The sequence below is a fragment of the Solanum verrucosum genome, unplaced genomic scaffold (assembly GCF_900185275.1).
Source record: "Solanum verrucosum unplaced genomic scaffold, falcon-dt-bn FXZP01000278.1, whole genome shotgun sequence".
Lineage (NCBI taxonomy): Eukaryota > Viridiplantae > Streptophyta > Magnoliopsida > Solanales > Solanaceae > Solanum > Solanum verrucosum.
The window spans coordinates 6,507,557-6,526,503 of NW_026020332.1; the positions used below are offsets into that span (position 1 = coordinate 6,507,557).

The window sequence follows — 18,947 nt, forward strand, 5'->3', positions numbered from 1 at the left end:
AGTGTTAGGACTTTAATCTCAAAGTGGCAACAGATGAAAATATAGTTTTGTGGTCCATGAAAATGATGAGATGACAAATTAGAAGAAGAAAATGTCGATTAAAATTACTTGTAGCTTAGTTCTTGAGTTTGAGATATGAGATGACTTTGAACCCGTTATGTTGTAGTCTTGTAGAGACCATTAGCAATATCATTGGGCACAAAGCATTCTGTGTTAGCAAGTTTTGAGAAAGGATCCATATATTCTAAGGGATGTGACACAGACAATCTACCATAATACAAGTGGCTGCTTCTACACACCCTATAGGTCTAGTCACACTGAGACACCTTCATTCGCAATATCATTAGTTTTTTAATTTAGTAAAAAGTATTTATACAATTAGATTATATGTTATGTAATTTCAGGTAAATTTCTTGATAATCACTAATTGATAATACGATAAAAAGGATAAATAGCCTATTATCACAAGCAAAAATTCAATGAAAGTGTAAAAATAAAACAAAAAAACTATGTACTATGAAAATCCTCAATTTTTTGTATAAGCTTAACAAAAAAAGGTTCATTCTAATTAGTTGGAGGAAATGGAAATTATTGAAAGTATCCCATATCGCTTTAACGAGTGATACCATATCGCTGGTACATTAGGAAGAAGAAAATGAGCTGCAAATAAAGGCCAAGGCTGAGCACAAAGTAAAGCATACCTTTCTCGGCCTTTTGGCTAAGATTAAGTGTAGTATCTGATATGCGTGGGTCATCGATCCACACGATATTAACTCAATTTTTTGAGTGGGAGGAGTTCATTATGGTAGCTTGCTATCGGAACTCTCAAGTGTCGTCTTGGTACTACACTACAGCCTAGACCTAGCACACCCCACCAATTCAATTCTAAGATTTTCTTGCAACTAGGTTTGTTTGTTCTATACTTATATTGTCCTTATGGAGGGTTAGGAAATTTAGGGATCTGCAATTGTTTGTGTTATGGACTAGTATTATTGTGAATTTTTCCATTACTACATAATATGATTTTTATGTTTGCTAAATGTGAAAGTTGTTCAATATGAATATATGTGATTATAAATTTATAATTGGGGTGGGGTCCTCACCCCCTCTCCTCCACGTTAGCAGAAGGTGCACCAGAACACAGCAGAAAGGATCCTCAGGATTCGTTCAAAACCCATACACACAAACCACATAAGCAAATCAATTATACTCTACAGGACTCAATGAAACTGTCAAAACCCTTTTTCCTTCTGTTTATAGCTAATGACTAGTGTTTTTTGTTTGAGACAAATCTGTATATTTTTAGTCCACTTTTGGGACTTAAACTCAATTTTGCAGCTCTGTATAGGGTATCTTTTAAGAATTTCTCTCTTTTGTATCACTTTCGTGCAGCCTGTGTTATTGATTTGTTGAAATCTCACTTGTTTAAGATGGCTCATACGTGCCACGAGGTGACTCGGGATAGAGGTCAACCTCCCTTGCCTGATAGGGGTGCAACACCACCCAAGTTAGAGAGCAGGGAGCCACAAAATGTATAAATGCATTCATTCTCCCATCTGAAGCTACAAAATCACCATCGCCACAAAATAGACAGTATTGTCGTGAAAAAAAGCATATAATATTACAAACTCAACAGGAGGAACAACAGTATAGGCTACAAAAACAATTTCCCCCCAAAAAAAACTAAGAGGGAGAGGAAATAAGTTACCTGGATAATGTTACAAGATAACATGTCAAAACAATTAACGAAGACCCTTTTAAGGATAAGACCGCGTATGAGCTCAAAAAAGATTCTAGCTGAAGCAGTCCACATTTGTCGTGATTGTTACACATCTCAGACCAGTCATCTGCTTTAAATTCCCAAAAATGTGAAACCAAGTCTCAGCTCCACAAATGAGATCATCCCAAGACGTTAGCAGCAAGTCTCAATCATATATAATTTATATTAGTGCAGACCAAGAATTTAAGCTTTTAATAACTCTTCTGAGCTTGTCTGATCAATTGTTCGCGGACCAAGCAGACTACAAAGAACATCAGAGTAGAAACTCCAGTCTGAGTTTGTCTGATCAATTGCCCGCTGACCAAATGGATGTTGCTCTACATATTTCTGTACATGTTCCGCTTTTAATAACTCTTCCAAATAAGTTCGCAGATCACCTCCAGGGCCTACAATATGGTGCAACTTTTCAATCATCATAATATACATCATTTTATAGCACAACATAAATTAGAGATTTCCAAGAAAAGCTCGACTCAATAATCATCAGTAGCAAAAAGTGTCCATGAGGCTTGAAGTATTGGAACAAATTCCATTAAGCCACCCCTGCTTAATAAATATTGATGTTTGCATAATCCATGTATGTTAATCTAACTTTGCATGTTGCATCACATCTAACATCTTTAAGGAAGGCAATCAAGCAGCAAGAGTGTCTAAGCCCACTGCCGTTCACACTAGTCAGATGGTAGGAATCAGTTCTAAATAACCACTAAAAGGGTCACATTAAACATGAAAGTGCAGATTACACCAATTATAGTTTGTTGGGAGATATGGAGGAGTTGGTGTGCTATCAAATTTGGAGACAAGAAGTTTAATCACACCAATATGAGATACAGATCGACAGGATCATTCAAGCAGGCAGCTATGAACAAGGCCTATCCCAAATACAAGTTAACTTGGACTTGACCTAGAAGCTGTGAGGAAGGGGAAAAGTCGAGGCCAACTGTGAATTGGAAGGCTTTTATGTCAACCAAGTCCTGGCTGTGTTAAAATTAATACAGATGGTAGCTTCTTTCAAGCCGCAGGCAAAGCAGGTATTGTAGTAGTTAGGAACTATAATTTTTTTTTGATGACCGTGCTGTACGGGCCAGCTTTCGCGCACCTCGACTAATTCCACGGGATACCTGTCACCTCCCACCAGCAACAGGTACCAAGTAACTCTGTCCACCAAGTCTAGGACGGATGGTTATCTAATTATGGCTTTCTCTCTTTCTTTGCAGTGTAGCAGCAACCTATGTTGCTCGGACTCTTCATAAATGTCATCAGGTGCTTGTTGGACCCTTCAAAAGTAGTGCATTTTTTAGGATCCGACATGGATGCGGCAACATTTTGGAGAGTACGAGCAACTTAAGCAGCAACAACTTTGCAGAAGCTTTTGCAGAAAAGGAGGGAATCAACTGGTGTGTACAGCAGGGATATAACAATATTTGGTTGAACTGAACTCAGAAATAGTGACCAAGATGCTGAGAACAGGCAATACAAACAACCTCAAGTTGAAGCAGGTTATAAACTCCACAAGATTGTGGACCAAGCTGAAGTGCAAATAACTTGCTGCTTTAGAGATGCCAATCTTGTGGCAGACCTATTGACTAAACGAGCTGCAATCATGGGAAACAGATCATACTACTATACCTTTCAAAGTCTACCTAACACATAAGGGCCTTTTCAGTTAGACAAGGGTCAAACGCCCAACATTAGACTGAGGTATGGCAAAGCTAAAAAATTTGTAAGCTAACTGAATTCAGGGTACGATAGATTAGCAAGGACTTGATATATAAAATTGCTCCTTACTACATCTTTTTAGCAAATACTGTATAGAGTCTCATGTGCATAGAAAAGATTCTTGCCCCCCACCCCACCCCCACCCTCTCCCGCTCTTTTTGTTCTTTCTATTTGTACTCTTTTGCTGATTAATTTACGTGGTAGGTATCAAGTCAAACCCCCAACACCTTAAGGATAACAACTTGGGTGATGGCTTAAATTTTATTTTTTCTTTTTTTTAAAAAAAAAGAAGGGAAAACAACAGTATACAAATATTAAGCAGTACCAGACAAAGGGGTCTCACCTAGTGAATTATCATTCTTGGCCTTGAAGTTGTAGGAATGAGGAAATATTGCAGTGTGCACCTGAGGAAAAAGGTCGTGCATAATGTAGTTACAATCACGAAAAGAAATACCAAATCAGAAGGGGTCATTTAGGGGTAGTCTTGGAACCAAAAAGAAGGTGGTGTAAAGTTTACCGGATTTAGCAAGGCCTTGTAGGGAGAATCATCCACTAGTAAAGTATTTGATTCATCATAATCCCCTCTTTCCCATGGTAGATTGGGATCATATCTGTCCCATACCTTGCTCAGCTCCTTGCAAACCAAGGGCTTATGCTTGTTCTCAAGTGTCTTAAACATTGTCTGAGTGCTATGCGACATATCCTGCAATATTTAGTAAATAGAAACTGCTTATTCCTCTAAGAGAGAAGTGCCCAACAATATATGAAAAAAACAAACTATCTATAAACACACACACATCCACAAATCAATGGTCACACAGAAGTATCATGCTGTGACTGCAGGCTCATTCTTCTTCTTCTTTTCCTTTCCATTTTACTAATGGTTGGGCTGAGAGTGAAAAAAAGAATGAACCAACCTTCGGTTAAGAAGGTTCCGGTGGGGAAACACAAGGGAGGTAAATATTCAGCAGTAACCTCCTCTCACACCTTACAACAAAGGTGGTCCATATCACAATTCGCAGTCCTTGTCAAGGGCATGGTCAAGCAACATAAATGATAAAATGCATAGAAAAACAATATAAATGAACTAGGTCTGGTATAGCTACAAGAAGGAAGTCAAATATAACTTTTTTTTTTAGGCTAAGGAAGTCAAATATAACTTTCCATTCCCTTTCTTTCATTCCAACAGAGGAAAACAACCAATGTGTTCATGCAGTTGATAATATATTCTAAACCCTATATACAAAAGGGGAAAAAACAGCCCATGTATTCATGCATTTGGTAATATTAGTCTAATGCTAGCAAAGGAATTGCAAAAATCACAATGATCCATCAGAGACCTGACAATCTTGCAGAGCACAACAACAGTACATTAAGCATCAGCGTAGATCATGACCAAAATACCACAAAGGAAATTGAATCTTTCCCTAAGCAAAGAAAAATAACAATAGGTAATCATACTCCTTATTCTTTGCTTTTCTGTTTGTCACTTTCCTGCTGTTTGGAAGAGGAATTTAAGAGTGCAACTAGGAGGAGCAATATGGAACTATTTGTGAAAGGAAGAATGCTTACCCAACAAAATAACAACTTTTGCTTCATGTTTCCCAATAAATAATCAACAACTTTAACTATGATCTTCCTGCACAAACATATATTCCAGTAAATGTTTACGAGTAAACCATAAAATGCATTAGAAAAACTTAAATCATTAACTGGGGTAAACTAAAAGATCAAGTCAGGAAAACGACATAAACTCAAGAAGCATTTCAACATCAAGGATTACTTGGATCTAGAAGACCAGATGCCCACGTCAAATCTTTCAAAGCAAAATTTCAGAAAATCATTACAGTACGGTCTCTTAAATACTGCAAACAAAAGTGATAAGTATTTTTGTGTAAGAACCATGTGTTTCTTCATCTTGTGAATGAAGCTCAAAAGGTCATTTAAGCAATTAAATGAAGAGTAAATCATCAATTCTCACTTGCCCGTCTTGCGAAACATGCATCAGCCTTGCAATCTTTTGGCGGTGGATGGACTACATCTGCAAGTAGCCCATTAACATCAAGGATGAGAAGTTTTCTCTTCAAATGAGAACCCCTCATCATGCAGAAATCATCTGGGCTTATGGGAGCTGACTGAACTTGCATGGTTAACTCTGAATTGTTCAACGCCTTTATCGTACTTCTTTTCTTCCTTCTCTTTTTCTTAAAAGGACTCTTTTCCAAAAGAGTTGTGGTCGCTTCTGTTTGCATTTCTAGATGTCCTAGAGGAAGCAATTGAGCATCAGAATTCTCTAAACCAGCCACGACTTCAATGGAAATATTTGGATTGCCATTTTCTATGTCTCCATGCTTATTATCCAGCAGGCTTGGATTTGAGGGAACATTGTTCTGATCCATGCTACAAGGGTCAACTTTTTTGTCCAACGCCTTCATCCCACTTCTTTTCTTTCTTCTTTTTTTCTTAACAGGACTCTTTTCCAAAAGAGTTGTGGTCGATTCTGTTTGTTTTTGCAGATGTCCTAGAGGAGGCAATTGTGCTTCAGAATTCTCTAAATTAGCAACATCTTCAACGGAACTTTCTTCACTTTTAGGAGCCTCCAGATTTTTCAGCATTTGACCCAACCTTTGCTGTCTTACCTTTCTGTTAGCCTTCTGCCTCGCCCTTTTTCTTTTTTTCTTGGATATCAATTCTGCACTCTTCATAATAGAATCTTCAGTTGAAAGTGCGTCCATTTAGATATGCAGAACTTTAAGGAGCGCACCTGATGAATCACTTACAACAAGAAGCAAGAGTTTGTCAGTTATGCAAGGCCTCCAACTTTAACTCAAGCACAGTTCTATCCATAAGGTGGATTAACAATGACAGCAATTGATTGATTAGATTTCAAAAATTATCCAGATTCAAAAACCACAAGTTATGAAGAAAAAAGTTATGAAAAGAAAAGGAGAGATTTAAATTTTGGATCGAAAAATTAACAAACAGTAAACCCTGCACGGCTGCACATATTTGACCTTGAGCTTGAGAAAAAGGGAAATGTGACTCTTCGTCTCTTCGTGCACTAATTTCATGAACTATTATCTTAAGCGTCCACTTTGATCGGCCAGATTTAAGTGGTATCTTAGATCAGTTGATCTATTTTTTTTAAAACCGTGGTGTCCGTACTAGCTTGCGCGTGCACCTTGTCTAGTTCCACTGGGTACCGGGTAACTCCACCAAGGCTTAGACAGATGGAAGAATCACCTAGTGTTTTTGCCTCCGTTGGGATCATCTTAGATCAACTGATCTTGATCACTCAAACACAAATTGATCTTTATCACTTAAATACGAAAAGACTGGTTTGTCTATTATATTAGTGATAGTGGAAAAATAAAGTATTGGTTGAAAAAACAGGTCGATAGAGTAAACATCACATCATAATTCTGAATTTCAGAACTTGAAGGTTGTGACACTGGTATGCTAATGGAATGGCATATATTCGGGGACCTCCCAAGATGGAAAGAGTATCATAAAATTTGGACATAGGGAATTATTATCAACCATTTATAATTTAAGTTATGGGACAAGCAACTTTTCTTATTGTAAAGTCTGAGGTCTATTTCCGTCTTACTGATCCAGAAGAGAAGAGTAACTAGTGTTCTATAAATTTTTTAAAAAAAATCCTTATCATTATTTAAATATCATAGACTGAATGAACATTTACTAACTTCTAATTTTTTTATAACCGGGGGTCAATGGTGCAAGGTTCAAAAGTAAGCAGATAATGGGCCTGACCCTCTACCCTTCTCCATCATATGCAAACTTCTAATTATTTGACAGACTTCTTTTGTTAGCCATTTAATGTAGGCAATTAACATAATCAAAACTACTCTTGTTTACCCTATCACAGAGCTCTGTCTGGTTAAATTGATTTTTTTACAGCATTTGTCTAAACTTATCATTCCCATAATTTATGACATACATGGAACTGAGACATGATTATTCGATGACTAATTTTGTTGTGTCTTGAAGTTGAGTCTTTGCAGGAACATTTACCTCTCTTTCCAATTTACCCAAACTGCAGATTTTTATATTTCAGACCAACATTTTAAACACCAGTCAAAAGTGGACACACAAAATGGGATAAAGTTAGAAGTACAAAATTCACAATATTCATCAAATTGATTAATAATACTTCAGAGTGGATCAATAAAAGGCCACAACTTTGTACCAATTGTCACATGAAAGTAAATAAAATGCAGATTAACACGCCAGCAAAACAAAGAACTAAAAAGATCAAATTTTGAGCCTTTCTTAATACAGCAGAAGCAGACACGAAGCATTTTGAAACCATAAAATTCCTATTCTACCATTACAAGTCATGTGAAAATAAAGTAGGGTTTGTTGGTCATATAAGAAACATATATTTGGAAGACAAGAGAAGATGGAGATAGATATAGAGCATAGAAAAGAGAGGAACGTACAAACACTATTCGCCGGAGAAAGAGATCCAAGAATTTCGTCGGAGAAGGAGATCGCGGAAGTTCGCCGCCGACGGGAAGCGGTGATCGTTCGATAGACTCCGGTGTCGTTTTAAATTGGCGGGCTGGATTCGGAATTTTGGGTCCAAGTAGTCGTTCGCCCTAACTGCTAGAAAATATCTGGGCCGGGATTCTGGGCTCTTTGTCAGCGGTGAATTTTCAGGCCCATATTTGAAATCTACTAAAAAGGTGATTTTAATTGAGAAAATTTTAGAAATAACAAACATAATAGACATAATAAAGCTCTATAGGTATAGTTTCGATAATTGAGCTTCGTAGCTATACTTCTATTTGCTATGGAGGTTGTGGTTTGTATATTTCGCTTGCGAATATACAAATAGGGTAAATGCATACAAATTTTGTATTTATACATTAAAAAAATTTCCAAAACTCCGTTTGTATATTTCGCTTGCCAATATACAAACAAGTTAATTTATTATGGATTTTTCTTAAATCGTATACAAATTGTTAGACTAAGCATATACAAAATTTTGGATTTATACTATCAAAAATATAATTATACAAATCAAACGAATAGCAAAAATTGGGAAAATTGTAGCTATAGTACCTAAGATAGGCTAAATGTTGTTATTCTGATTAATAATCCCTTTTAAATTTGAGACAAATCATGTAATTAGGCAATCGTGTGATATGTATTAACAATACAAGAATACACCACTATAGTTTGAAAGAATTACAATTTATAATTATAGTTAGGGCTTTGTAGCTAATTTCTCTCCCATTTTTCCTTTGCCTCTCTCCTCTTTCCTCTCTTTGTGCACTCTCGCTCTCTTTCTCGATGTAAACTCTCACTCGCCTATTTCCTCTCCCTGCCATTTCTCTCTCCGCCGCGCCTATCTTTTGTCTCTTTTTCTTAATACAAATGATAACAATTGATTATATAAATCAAATATTAACATTCGATTGTAAAAATACAAATGATAAATGTCAACTATACAAATCATTTTTTTGTGATACAAAATACAAATACACATATATTCGCTAATACAACATTGATACAAAGTAAACAATCAATTATATAATTACAAATACTGAGCTTGATACGACCGTGATACAATTGTATTTACTGATACAATTTATTCATTGATAGAAATTGTATTGGATACAAATTGTGTTCATCAATACAATTGATACACATTAATATAAATGATGATAATTAATTATACAAATACAAATGTTGAACTTGATACAAAATTGATTCAATTGTATTCGCTGATACAATTTATTTATTGGTACAAATTGTATTCGAATACAAACTGTATTTGCTAATACAATTATATTCATTGATACATTATATATTAATTACATGTATATAATTATCCAATAGATATAAAATACAATTATGGATACATATACATACTAGTTACAATATAGGGAAAAGGGTCAAAATTACCCCTCAACTTTGTTTTATTGATTGACTTTACCCCTGCCGTTAAAAACAAGTTATTTTTACCCATGCCGTCAATAAACTTAACAAATATACCCCTCATTGGATGGAAAACCCCAAAACAATTAAAATTATCCGATTTTACTTAAATTATCCAATTTTAACCCAACCCGACCCACTTAATTATATAACCCATTTCTTTTATCCAAATCAACTCTATTTTCCCTACCACCACCCTCTCCGAGATCTAACATTATCGTCAACCCATTGTCTAATATAGCCACAAACCTGTAAGTGCTCAAATTCCCAATCCTCATCATTCATAGATTCGGATTTATTAGAGGCAAACACATGTAGATGCATTTTCTTGACAAATAGAAGATCTTTCATCTTGCCTTTCCAAGTATGATAATTACTATCATTCAAACAAATCATATTGCTCATATTTGACTCCATTATTCAAATAGATAATCAACAACAACGTAATGTTGTGATACCACTTTGTTTGGAAAGGCAAGCACAAAATAAATGTGCACGACAGGGCTATAGCGGAAGAAAACCCAAGTCAAAACTTTCCCTTCTATTTGAACCAAGAGAAGACAAAATAATGCAAGAACAAACTGTTTGGGCAGCAAACAAATCAACAAAGCAAGAAAAATAAATCAACACATGAGACACCAAAGTTTAACGTGGAAAACCTCTTCGGTGTGAAGATTAAAATTCACAAGGCCAAAGCTCAACTAAAATCAACAAGAGTTACAAAAGTGTTCTCCAAAATAGCCACCAACAAAGTGCCAAACAATGAGCAACACAACTACAAATAGCACCAAAAAACTAGAGAAATAAGAGAAGCAAACACCAAACCGCAGCTGTTGTTCATGATCAAAGAATATGGAGCTACAGGACTCCAAATCACCTTCTCTCAGTTCCCAATCAAAGATCAAGTTGAAAGGAACAAGTTGTCCAAAAGTCAGCTCAATTGGATAAGAAACGAAGTGGGAATCGTAATTTGAACTTGGATGCTAGGGCTTGTGCGAAAATCTGCACTTTTCTATCTATATGGCTGCTCTCAAACTCTTGTGATCTCTCTCAAATAAAACCTAAAAGAAAGTCTTACATATGCACCATAATATTGGGCTTATGGGTAAAAGTGGGATAGTCAAATTTGGGCTAAATTTATCCACAAAGGAATGGAAGGAAGATTCAAAACCTTGTACTTTTATTTATCCACATAGGAAGGGAAAAAAGGCCCAAAACCCAACATTTACTACTATCAACCATTATATACTAGTTTTATAAAAACGTGTTGATTAAGTTTAATGAAAAATATAAGGTGGCCTAAAAATATTACATATCAACTAAATTAAATCAAAATTATGCATCAGCTCAGTTTTACGTGAATATCCTTCTCTATTTCATTTTCACTACACTCCACTTCATCAAGCTAGGTTTTCTTCTCCGTTCACTTTCTCAGAGAGTTTCAAATTTGCAATCGACGATAAACTCAGAGGAAAAATGACCATCGTTGTTCCTGTCACGACCCGAGAGCACCCCTTAGTCGTAACCGGCGTACTCGACCTCTCGGAGGTCTAATACAAGCCTCTTAGCATTCATTCATCGCATAAAACTAAAAATCATAAAGAATTAAAAACTTTCTTTACCAAGAAAACATTTCATTAAAAAAAAAAACAATAGCAAGCGGAAGACTTTCTAAACTTTATACATGATGTCTCAAAACCATCTAATACTTTAGAGTACAAAATTCGGAACTAATCCCATACACAACTTAAACAATACTAAAAAGACATAAAAGAACATATGGGGTATTGTCCTCGAATATATGATGACTCACCAAGTCTTCATCTTCAACACTTAGAAACCTATCAAATAGCCATGACATGTCACCATCTCTAAATCCCTACACTTTAGTCAAAAAGGGAAAGAAAGGGGTTAGCACAATTAAGTACTAAGTACGGAAGCCATGCAAAAACATGCTAAAAGGGACGTTTATTGGAGAAACATGCTTTTATGCCATTTGGTAAAACTTCAAGAAAAAAAATACAAGTATAAGAGTCAAAATATCCAACCATAACCAACATACAAGTCATTAACCACTTTAGCATATACTCCACACATAACCCATTCATTCACCTTAAACCATCTACCTCAAGTAACCCTTGGACAACACTTTGTGCAATGTATGGATAACGTCACATACCACCATCCACACTAAAGCATCATCCTAAGGCCACCAAATGTGAACTTACCACTTATCATGCTACATATCACAAGCCATCATGCACAACTAGTACCAATGTACAACACATGAACATAATTGACAAGTAAGCCTTTTCATCATTTCTTGACCTCTATCTCAAGTTACCCAAAGCCACACTTAAGTGAAACATAAAGTGACCGCCCATACAATCTCTTCATATACACCTAAGTGTTCCTAAGGGTTACCATAGATAAGGAAATTTACCATTACAATATAACATCAATAGACCAACATTCTTTAAGAAACCATTTTTGGAGACATTCAAGCACATAAGGGGACTTTCACATAATAGTCGTTAGACTTAGGGAACTCACTTTAGTATCTTCAAAGCCTATTTGTGCCATGTGTAGATAACATCCCATACTACTACCTACACGTTGTAGAACCTATCCAATAACTAGAGTGCGCATCCCACATTATGGGAATAGGCATAACCGACATAGACCGTACTAGCTAGGTATGGAATCCGGAGTCTATCCTACTCCGTGGAGGTTGTTCTATTTGCCAAAGGTAGAACTAGTAAGCAACCCATGTAGGCACATGGTTTAGGGGATGTCCAAGGAAGTTCATTGTGCCTAATCTCATACTCAACTAGGCCACCTTCCTAACCACATCCACTCGGTGCTAGCCTTGTTTCCCATAGAGTATTCAATCACATATGTACTTAGAGAAGGTTCCTTTTCTAGTTCAACCAACTCATAGTACCTCTTCCCAAGAAAGGCCCCATTTCTTAGTCATGGCCAATCAAGGTTCATAAGGATAGCTCATTAAATCCCCCTGGAAGGGTGCCTTAGGCCTACCGATTTTTCATTAAGGGTGTCTTAAGCCTGCCGGTCCAAGGTTCATCATTTCACACATGAGAAGGGCTACCACCATTAGGTCTACCGATTTCATGGTTTTACATTTACTTAGGAAAACTAGACTTATGAAAGGGCACCATTTCTTAGTTTTGCCGATTCAAGTCTTGGCCTAGAATTCCTATTTTAGCATTTATAGAAAGGGCACCATTTCTTAGTTCTGCCCATTTCACACATTCATGCATTCAAGACTTTAAGTAACAAGGAGGGACACTTTAGTCTACCAACCAAGTCACAACATTTTCATTTAAGGATACTTCATAATCCAACATCATTTCATATATACATCATGAGAAATCATACTTTAACTCACAATGCTATCCACTTTACATAGGATCATCACAAGATCACATAAAACTCATTCACATCGTACCTTCACATATAGCTTCATATAAAACTCATTCACATCATACCTTCACATATAGCTTCACATAAAACTTTACATATAGCTTCATATAGGACTTTACATATAGCCTCATTCATATATAATAATATAACAATACAATAACACTCATATAATGCCCTTCATGGCCTCAATTCACAATAATACAATATTCCAACATTATGCAACAACTTCCCCAATGCCTTCATGGCTACAATTCACAATAATACCACACAAGAACAAGATATAACACTTCCACCAAAGGTAGATTCAACCTACCAACAACAATTAATTCAATAAAGAGAGTTCAAACTTTCTTACCATAATTCAAAGCCATAGCCAAAATCACCAAAAATCCAAGCAATCACCAATACTTCACTCATAAGGCTTACCACCCTTAATTAACCCATTATCAACAATTAATCATGAATAAACATTAAACAACACAAGAGATATCAATACAATTCACTTTACACATAATTCCATCAACTTTGAATTTATAGAAATAGACCCACTTCATAAACACATTTTAGGGTTTTGTAGAATACAAGGATTCATGGAGTTTTTCATCTTAAAACATCAAATAAACATCAGTAATATCATAACATATCATCTGAAATCGTTTCATGCAAGAACCCATGAGTTTGAGTAGAAATTAGGCTTTTTCACAAACTTTGGAAAAGTTAAAAACCATTTGAAATTGGCTCTAGGGTGATAGCTTGCCCTAGATAAAGAACTCTCATACATTTACTAAGATTCCCCAAGAAATTTGATGAAGAAAACGTCTTGTATCCACAACCCTAGCTCCCACTTCTTCTTCTTCTTCTCTTCTTTCTCTCTTCTTCTCTTCTTCACTCAAGAACCCTAACTCTTACTCTTTTAAAATGGAACAAAAATGATCCACAATCAGCCTAACACAATAATATAACCTCAAAAGAAATGATTTGTGAAAAGACCAAAATGCCCTTAAATTTCCGGACGGACTCCCTGCCAACTGCCCAACTTTCAAAGGACATAACTCGCTCATACGAACTCGGAATCGAGCAAACTCGTTGGCGTTCGAAAGATCGTTCCAAGGGCTTTCCAAACATAACTGGAACTTCTCCTGGATCATCCTGATCTAGGAGTTATGACTGCTCAAAGTTGGCCAAAAACTCACTGATTTCCACACTTGGCCGAATTTCTAGATTCTGATTTTTTTTTCCAAAAATGACTACTTCCAATTTCAAGCTTCTTCATATTCATTTTAAATTGTCGGATGTTACAGTTCCGACTTCGGAGGAAGATACGTCGCTTACCGTCGTTCGATTCACCGCACAGATGTCATGGGTTGACGCTGACTAAGAGGTAATTTATATCTTGCTCGACAATCTTCTATCACTCGAACTGCGTCTATTTTTATTGCTTGTTTGAAAATTTATTTAGCTTAGACAAGATTCTCTCAAACAATTCACGCGTTGTAATCTAGTTTTAATTTCCTATTTCAAAAAAACTGGTGTTTTAGACAATCTGGATTTGAAATGTGGGTGGTTTAGTAAATTGTTGTGTGGAATTTGTGAGGACAGATTCTGAGGCTGGAATTCTATGGCTGTGGTATTTGTATATGTTCTGAATGGATTTATATGACATGTACATAGGTTGCAGAGCGTCAGGTGAATGGGTTGTGTGCCGAGACAAATAAATGGATAATTGAAGGAAGATGGCCAGATTTGTCTACATTGATGCTCTCTTCTGCGGATTTGATATTTTCTAAAGCTTCTAAGAAAGGTAAAATTCACATTTCAGTTGATTGAAATGATCCAGAATAGTCTACACGGGAATGCCTGAGTGGTTAAGACTTAAGAGTAACAACATGGAGATCTGTGGTTAAATCTTTGTAATTATTACACTCAGTGTGAGCCTTTCTATTCCAATCTTGGTGGGTACATTTACCCGATACGTGTGTTGTAACAAGCTGCAATAAGATTAGTCAATGTGTATACAAGCTCACCCAACACTTTTTCAGTAAGACCAACCAAATATATAGTCCAGAAATTCTCCATACATTATACATAATTTTCTAGAAGACAAGTTCCATCATATTTTAATAAATTCTTGAGTCAAATTATGTTATTATCTAGCACATACGGGACTTCTATCTTTGAGCAAATTGTTTAGAGGCATCTCTTCTTTCTTCATCAATGTGAAGCAACCTCTAATTGTCTGGCACAATAAAACCATCTTTCCGCATGTTATGTTTTCTGAATTTTGTTTGTTTTCATCTGTTTTAATTGGTTTCTACCTAAGATCTTGAGTGCATTTTCACTATAATCTGCAACTTTGTTAAGAAACCTGAGAATTTGGACCAAGTACATGAGATGGCAGAGCTCATATCCTTTATACTTTCTCAACAACCAAGTGATAAGCCTGCATTTCGCTTTAAAATGTATCATCTCTTGAAATTAATCACTTTAATTCCTAGAGTTTTTGTTTCTGGTGTCACAATGTGCTTTGTTCCTCCTCTCATTTCAGCTTGTTCAATCTCTACAACCTGTTGGAGAATCCTTATAGTCATTTCTTTGTGTACATGAAGGCCCTTAATTTGGCCATAAATAGAAAAGTCGTTGAACATTTCTTGTCATCTTTCAAAAAGATAGATAGCTTCTTGAAAGAGTGGAATCTTGGAGTCAAAGATCAGGGGGGCTTTTCCTTAAGATCTCAAACATTCTGAAGGAAAGCAAGGGGTAAGAGTGAATGAACTGTATTTTCTGGAGAAACCTGTGCTTAAAATTTTCGCATTCTTCTCTGACTCCCATCTATATTTGCAGCTCTGCAAAAACGTCTTTCAAGTTTCTTATAAAGTATTTGGAAACTTTCTCGGATGAAGATGTTTCTGCCATGAATGAGGCAAAGGAAGAAGCTGTCCATGCAATTATTGCCTTTGTCAAGGCACCTTACATATTTCAGGTATGTCTATGTTCAACAGTACTCTGAAGTTGAATTGCTTGGTAGAAAGGCAATTATTTTCTAATTTGAACAGTCTGCTGTTTTTGTTTTAGATTTCGAATCGCCAAATTCTTTCTTTTCCCATGCTCTGTCGATATCTTGTAGAGTGTTTTTTTTTTGTGCATTGGATACGTTCTATTGCTAGCATGTAATTGTATAAGTGCATCAAATTAAACTCTTGTATTAGAGTTACCGTATACCTAATGTTGGTGGGAGGTGATATGTATACTATGGAATTAGTTTGAGAGCATGAAAGTTGGCCCGGACACCAGGGTTATCCAAAAAAAAGACTATTATTGTGCGACATGATTGCCTCCTCGTCACTGTTGATCTTAGTGATTTTCTAGGTAGCTGGAATTAAGCAACCAACATCATACACGGTGTGGTCTAATTTTTACTATTCTAGGTAAACTACTTGCCATATTTACTCTTGACTTTTAATATGGCAGTGTGGTTTGCTAGATATGTCTGCTATAGTCCAATTAGAGAAACATGTTATATATGCTCTAGCATATCAGCTTCTGAAGATCTTTCTTACTAGTAGGTTAGATGATTATATGAATTTCCATGAGGCAAATTCAGAATTATTAAAAACCTATGGTCAGTACTTGCATTTCTGCTAAATGGAACTTTGGTGTATTTTATGAGTGAACCCTTGAATTTATAATGTTGCCCTTGGCCTGATTCTTCTGGTTAATGCAGCAGGACTTCTCCATGAAGATTGTGTAGAAAAAATGAGATTATTGACCTTGGTAGATCTTGGCATGACGGAAACTGGTCAAATTCCTTATTCCATGATCAAAGACACATTGAAGGTACATTTATTGTCCATGTCTTGTAGTTTGTATTCATGCTCCCCAGTTTGGTCGTACCATTGGTCTTTTGCTCTTTGCAGATCGATGACATTGAGGTGTAATCGTGGGTTGTTAAGGCAATTTCAGTTAAGTTACTCATCTGCAAGATAGATCAAATGAACCAAGTAATAATTGTGAGGTGTGCTTTCTGTGGTGGTCGTCCTTTATTATCATTGTCTTTGTTTTAGTTGTATAAGTTAACTCTGGTTAGTTAAGCTTTTATTGTTCATTATTCGTAACATTTTTCTTTTCCTTCGAATGGATGTTGTGCAGCCGATGTACAGAGCGTGTATTTGGGACAAGTCAGTGGCAATTGCTTCGAGCAAAGCTTATGACCTGGAGAGTAAGTCACATTCTTCTTAAACTCTATTCATATAGTCAATTTGGGTTCTAAGAGCGGGTGTAGCTAGTTACCATGATTCTTGTTGCTTCTCTTCCAGAGCCTCTAGACACATAGTGATGCAGAGAGCATATTTCTGTTATCCTCCCACTTCATCTAGTTAGATGTCCTTAACATCCAATTCTCATTTATAATGATTATTGTGCTCTCCGTGTATGATTAATGTTGATGAGTATAAACTGTTTGTAGGGAAATATTGCAGGTGTTATTAGTACAATTCATGCTAACAAGGTAATTGAAGATATCACACAAACAATGCAAGGATTAGCGATCCACTAAAGGTTCAAGCAGAAATTTTGACATTATTCTTTCTGCGCCAAATTTCTCCGAATTTCTTAAGCTGCACTTGCTTTTTTTTCCAAACAAGTTTACATATGTAGTTTTATGAGATTACAGGGTTTCAATTATAATTTGCAGTTGATTCCAGTATTTCAATGTCCAACTTTCAATTTTTTCGGCATCCTTGGAACATGCCTAAGAAATATAAAGGTGTCAATTTTTTTTCTGGAGATAAAGTTGCCTCCATTGTTTCCACCTTTTAAAATCAGGAGGTGTATCTAGAGTTGTTGTCGTTCTCTTAGTAGACGATTTGGTGTGGTGGATAAAGGGAGATAATTCTGATATACATTTTTAGTATCATTTTTGTTGCATAATTTGTGTTTAAAACAGTAATACTTATTACAATAAACTTTGCAGAAACACGAAGTTACCAAAGTTTAATTAACCAGTGAAGAACAGAATAACATAATTTAATTCACAAAACTAAAATCTGTAAAACCATACCATAATATGGAAAAACAGAACAGGAAGAATATCAATCCAACTGAATGCACAGTGTCCCCTTAAGGAAATTATTCTCCTCTAGTATTTGAAGTTTGATTTGGAATATGTCCTCCCGGGATAGAATGATCTCAATCACCAGTGTATTGATACCCAAAACTCTGGTGTCAGCGAGCCACTTAACGATAGTAAAGTACACGAAAAATATTTGTGCAGAAGAAGAAGAAGAAATCAAAAAATTTCGTAAGTAAAAAGTCGAAAGAATTACGGATATTTATAGCCAAGAGGAACTGGTTTCGAAAGGTTGCAACCTTTCAAAATCCACACGACCATTCATGAAAGTTTGCAACCTTTCAAACGGTCACGGCTGTTCCTGAAAGTTTCAATCTTTTAGAACAGTCATTTCCAAGGGCGGAAAATTCATTATAAAACGGGAAAGAATTTAAATAAAATGGGCCGCGCGGATCCGAGTCGGGTCGGAACATTTCGATTAATTAACTAAATAATTAAAACATTTTGGCCATTTAATTTAATTTAATTAATTAATTAATTAAATAATTAACTAAATAATTAAAACAAAACTTTGTCCAAAAAATAATCTCTCGATCGATCATTTTCCAAAGCCAAAGCCAAAGCCGAGTGACGACGGCGCGAGAGGGGTCCTTCATTTCAACCTTTTTAACAACTAATAGAAGTGTTTCTCTATTTAAACACATTTATTTTCCTTTCCACCACCAATGAGGGAGAAATGTGTTTTCTTAAAGCATAAGAGAATCTTTTCCAATTCTTCTTTTCATTTTTCCTCCATTTCCCATTAACTCTTGCTATACCCAACAATTGCTATAACCAACAATCCCCCACATTAATGGGGAATGGTCATAACATAAAGGAATGCACGGACGAGTGTGTACTTTACAAGCAAGGATCAATTGCATCTGGATAAGTAGGTTTCTCCTTGGACTTTCCATAATGAACATATGTCGG

The 18,947-nt window shown here is 36.0% G+C and overlaps 1 protein-coding gene and 2 pseudogenes across 2 annotated transcripts; 2 read left to right on the top strand and 1 right to left on the bottom strand.

Moving 5' to 3' along the window:
• Window positions 1-697: 697 nt before the first annotated feature.
• On the top strand, window positions 698-875 carry LOC125836783 (U2 spliceosomal RNA; annotated as a pseudogene).
• A 744-nt stretch (window positions 876-1,619) lies between these two features.
• On the bottom strand, window positions 1,620-8,101 carry LOC125836484 (uncharacterized). Of its 2 annotated transcripts, none has more exons than XM_049515656.1 (7): window positions 7,963-8,095; window positions 5,481-6,274; window positions 5,283-5,364; window positions 5,072-5,138; window positions 4,017-4,202; window positions 3,843-3,903; window positions 1,620-2,166 (listed from the first exon to the last, which is right to left on the bottom strand). In XM_049515656.1, exons 2-7 carry the CDS (start codon window positions 6,232-6,234, stop codon window positions 1,964-1,966), a joined length of 1,353 nt encoding a protein of 450 aa, XP_049371613.1. In that variant the 5' UTR covers window positions 6,235-6,274; window positions 7,963-8,095; the 3' UTR covers window positions 1,620-1,963. The 2 variants fall into 2 exon arrangements, with proteins under 2 accessions (XP_049371613.1, XP_049371614.1); XM_049515657.1 differs by having other exon boundaries at window positions 1,932-2,166; window positions 5,481-6,263; window positions 7,963-8,101.
• LOC125836733 (uncharacterized) lies at window positions 7,057-17,462 on the top strand (annotated as a pseudogene).
• The last annotated feature ends 1,485 nt before the right edge of the window (window positions 17,463-18,947 follow it).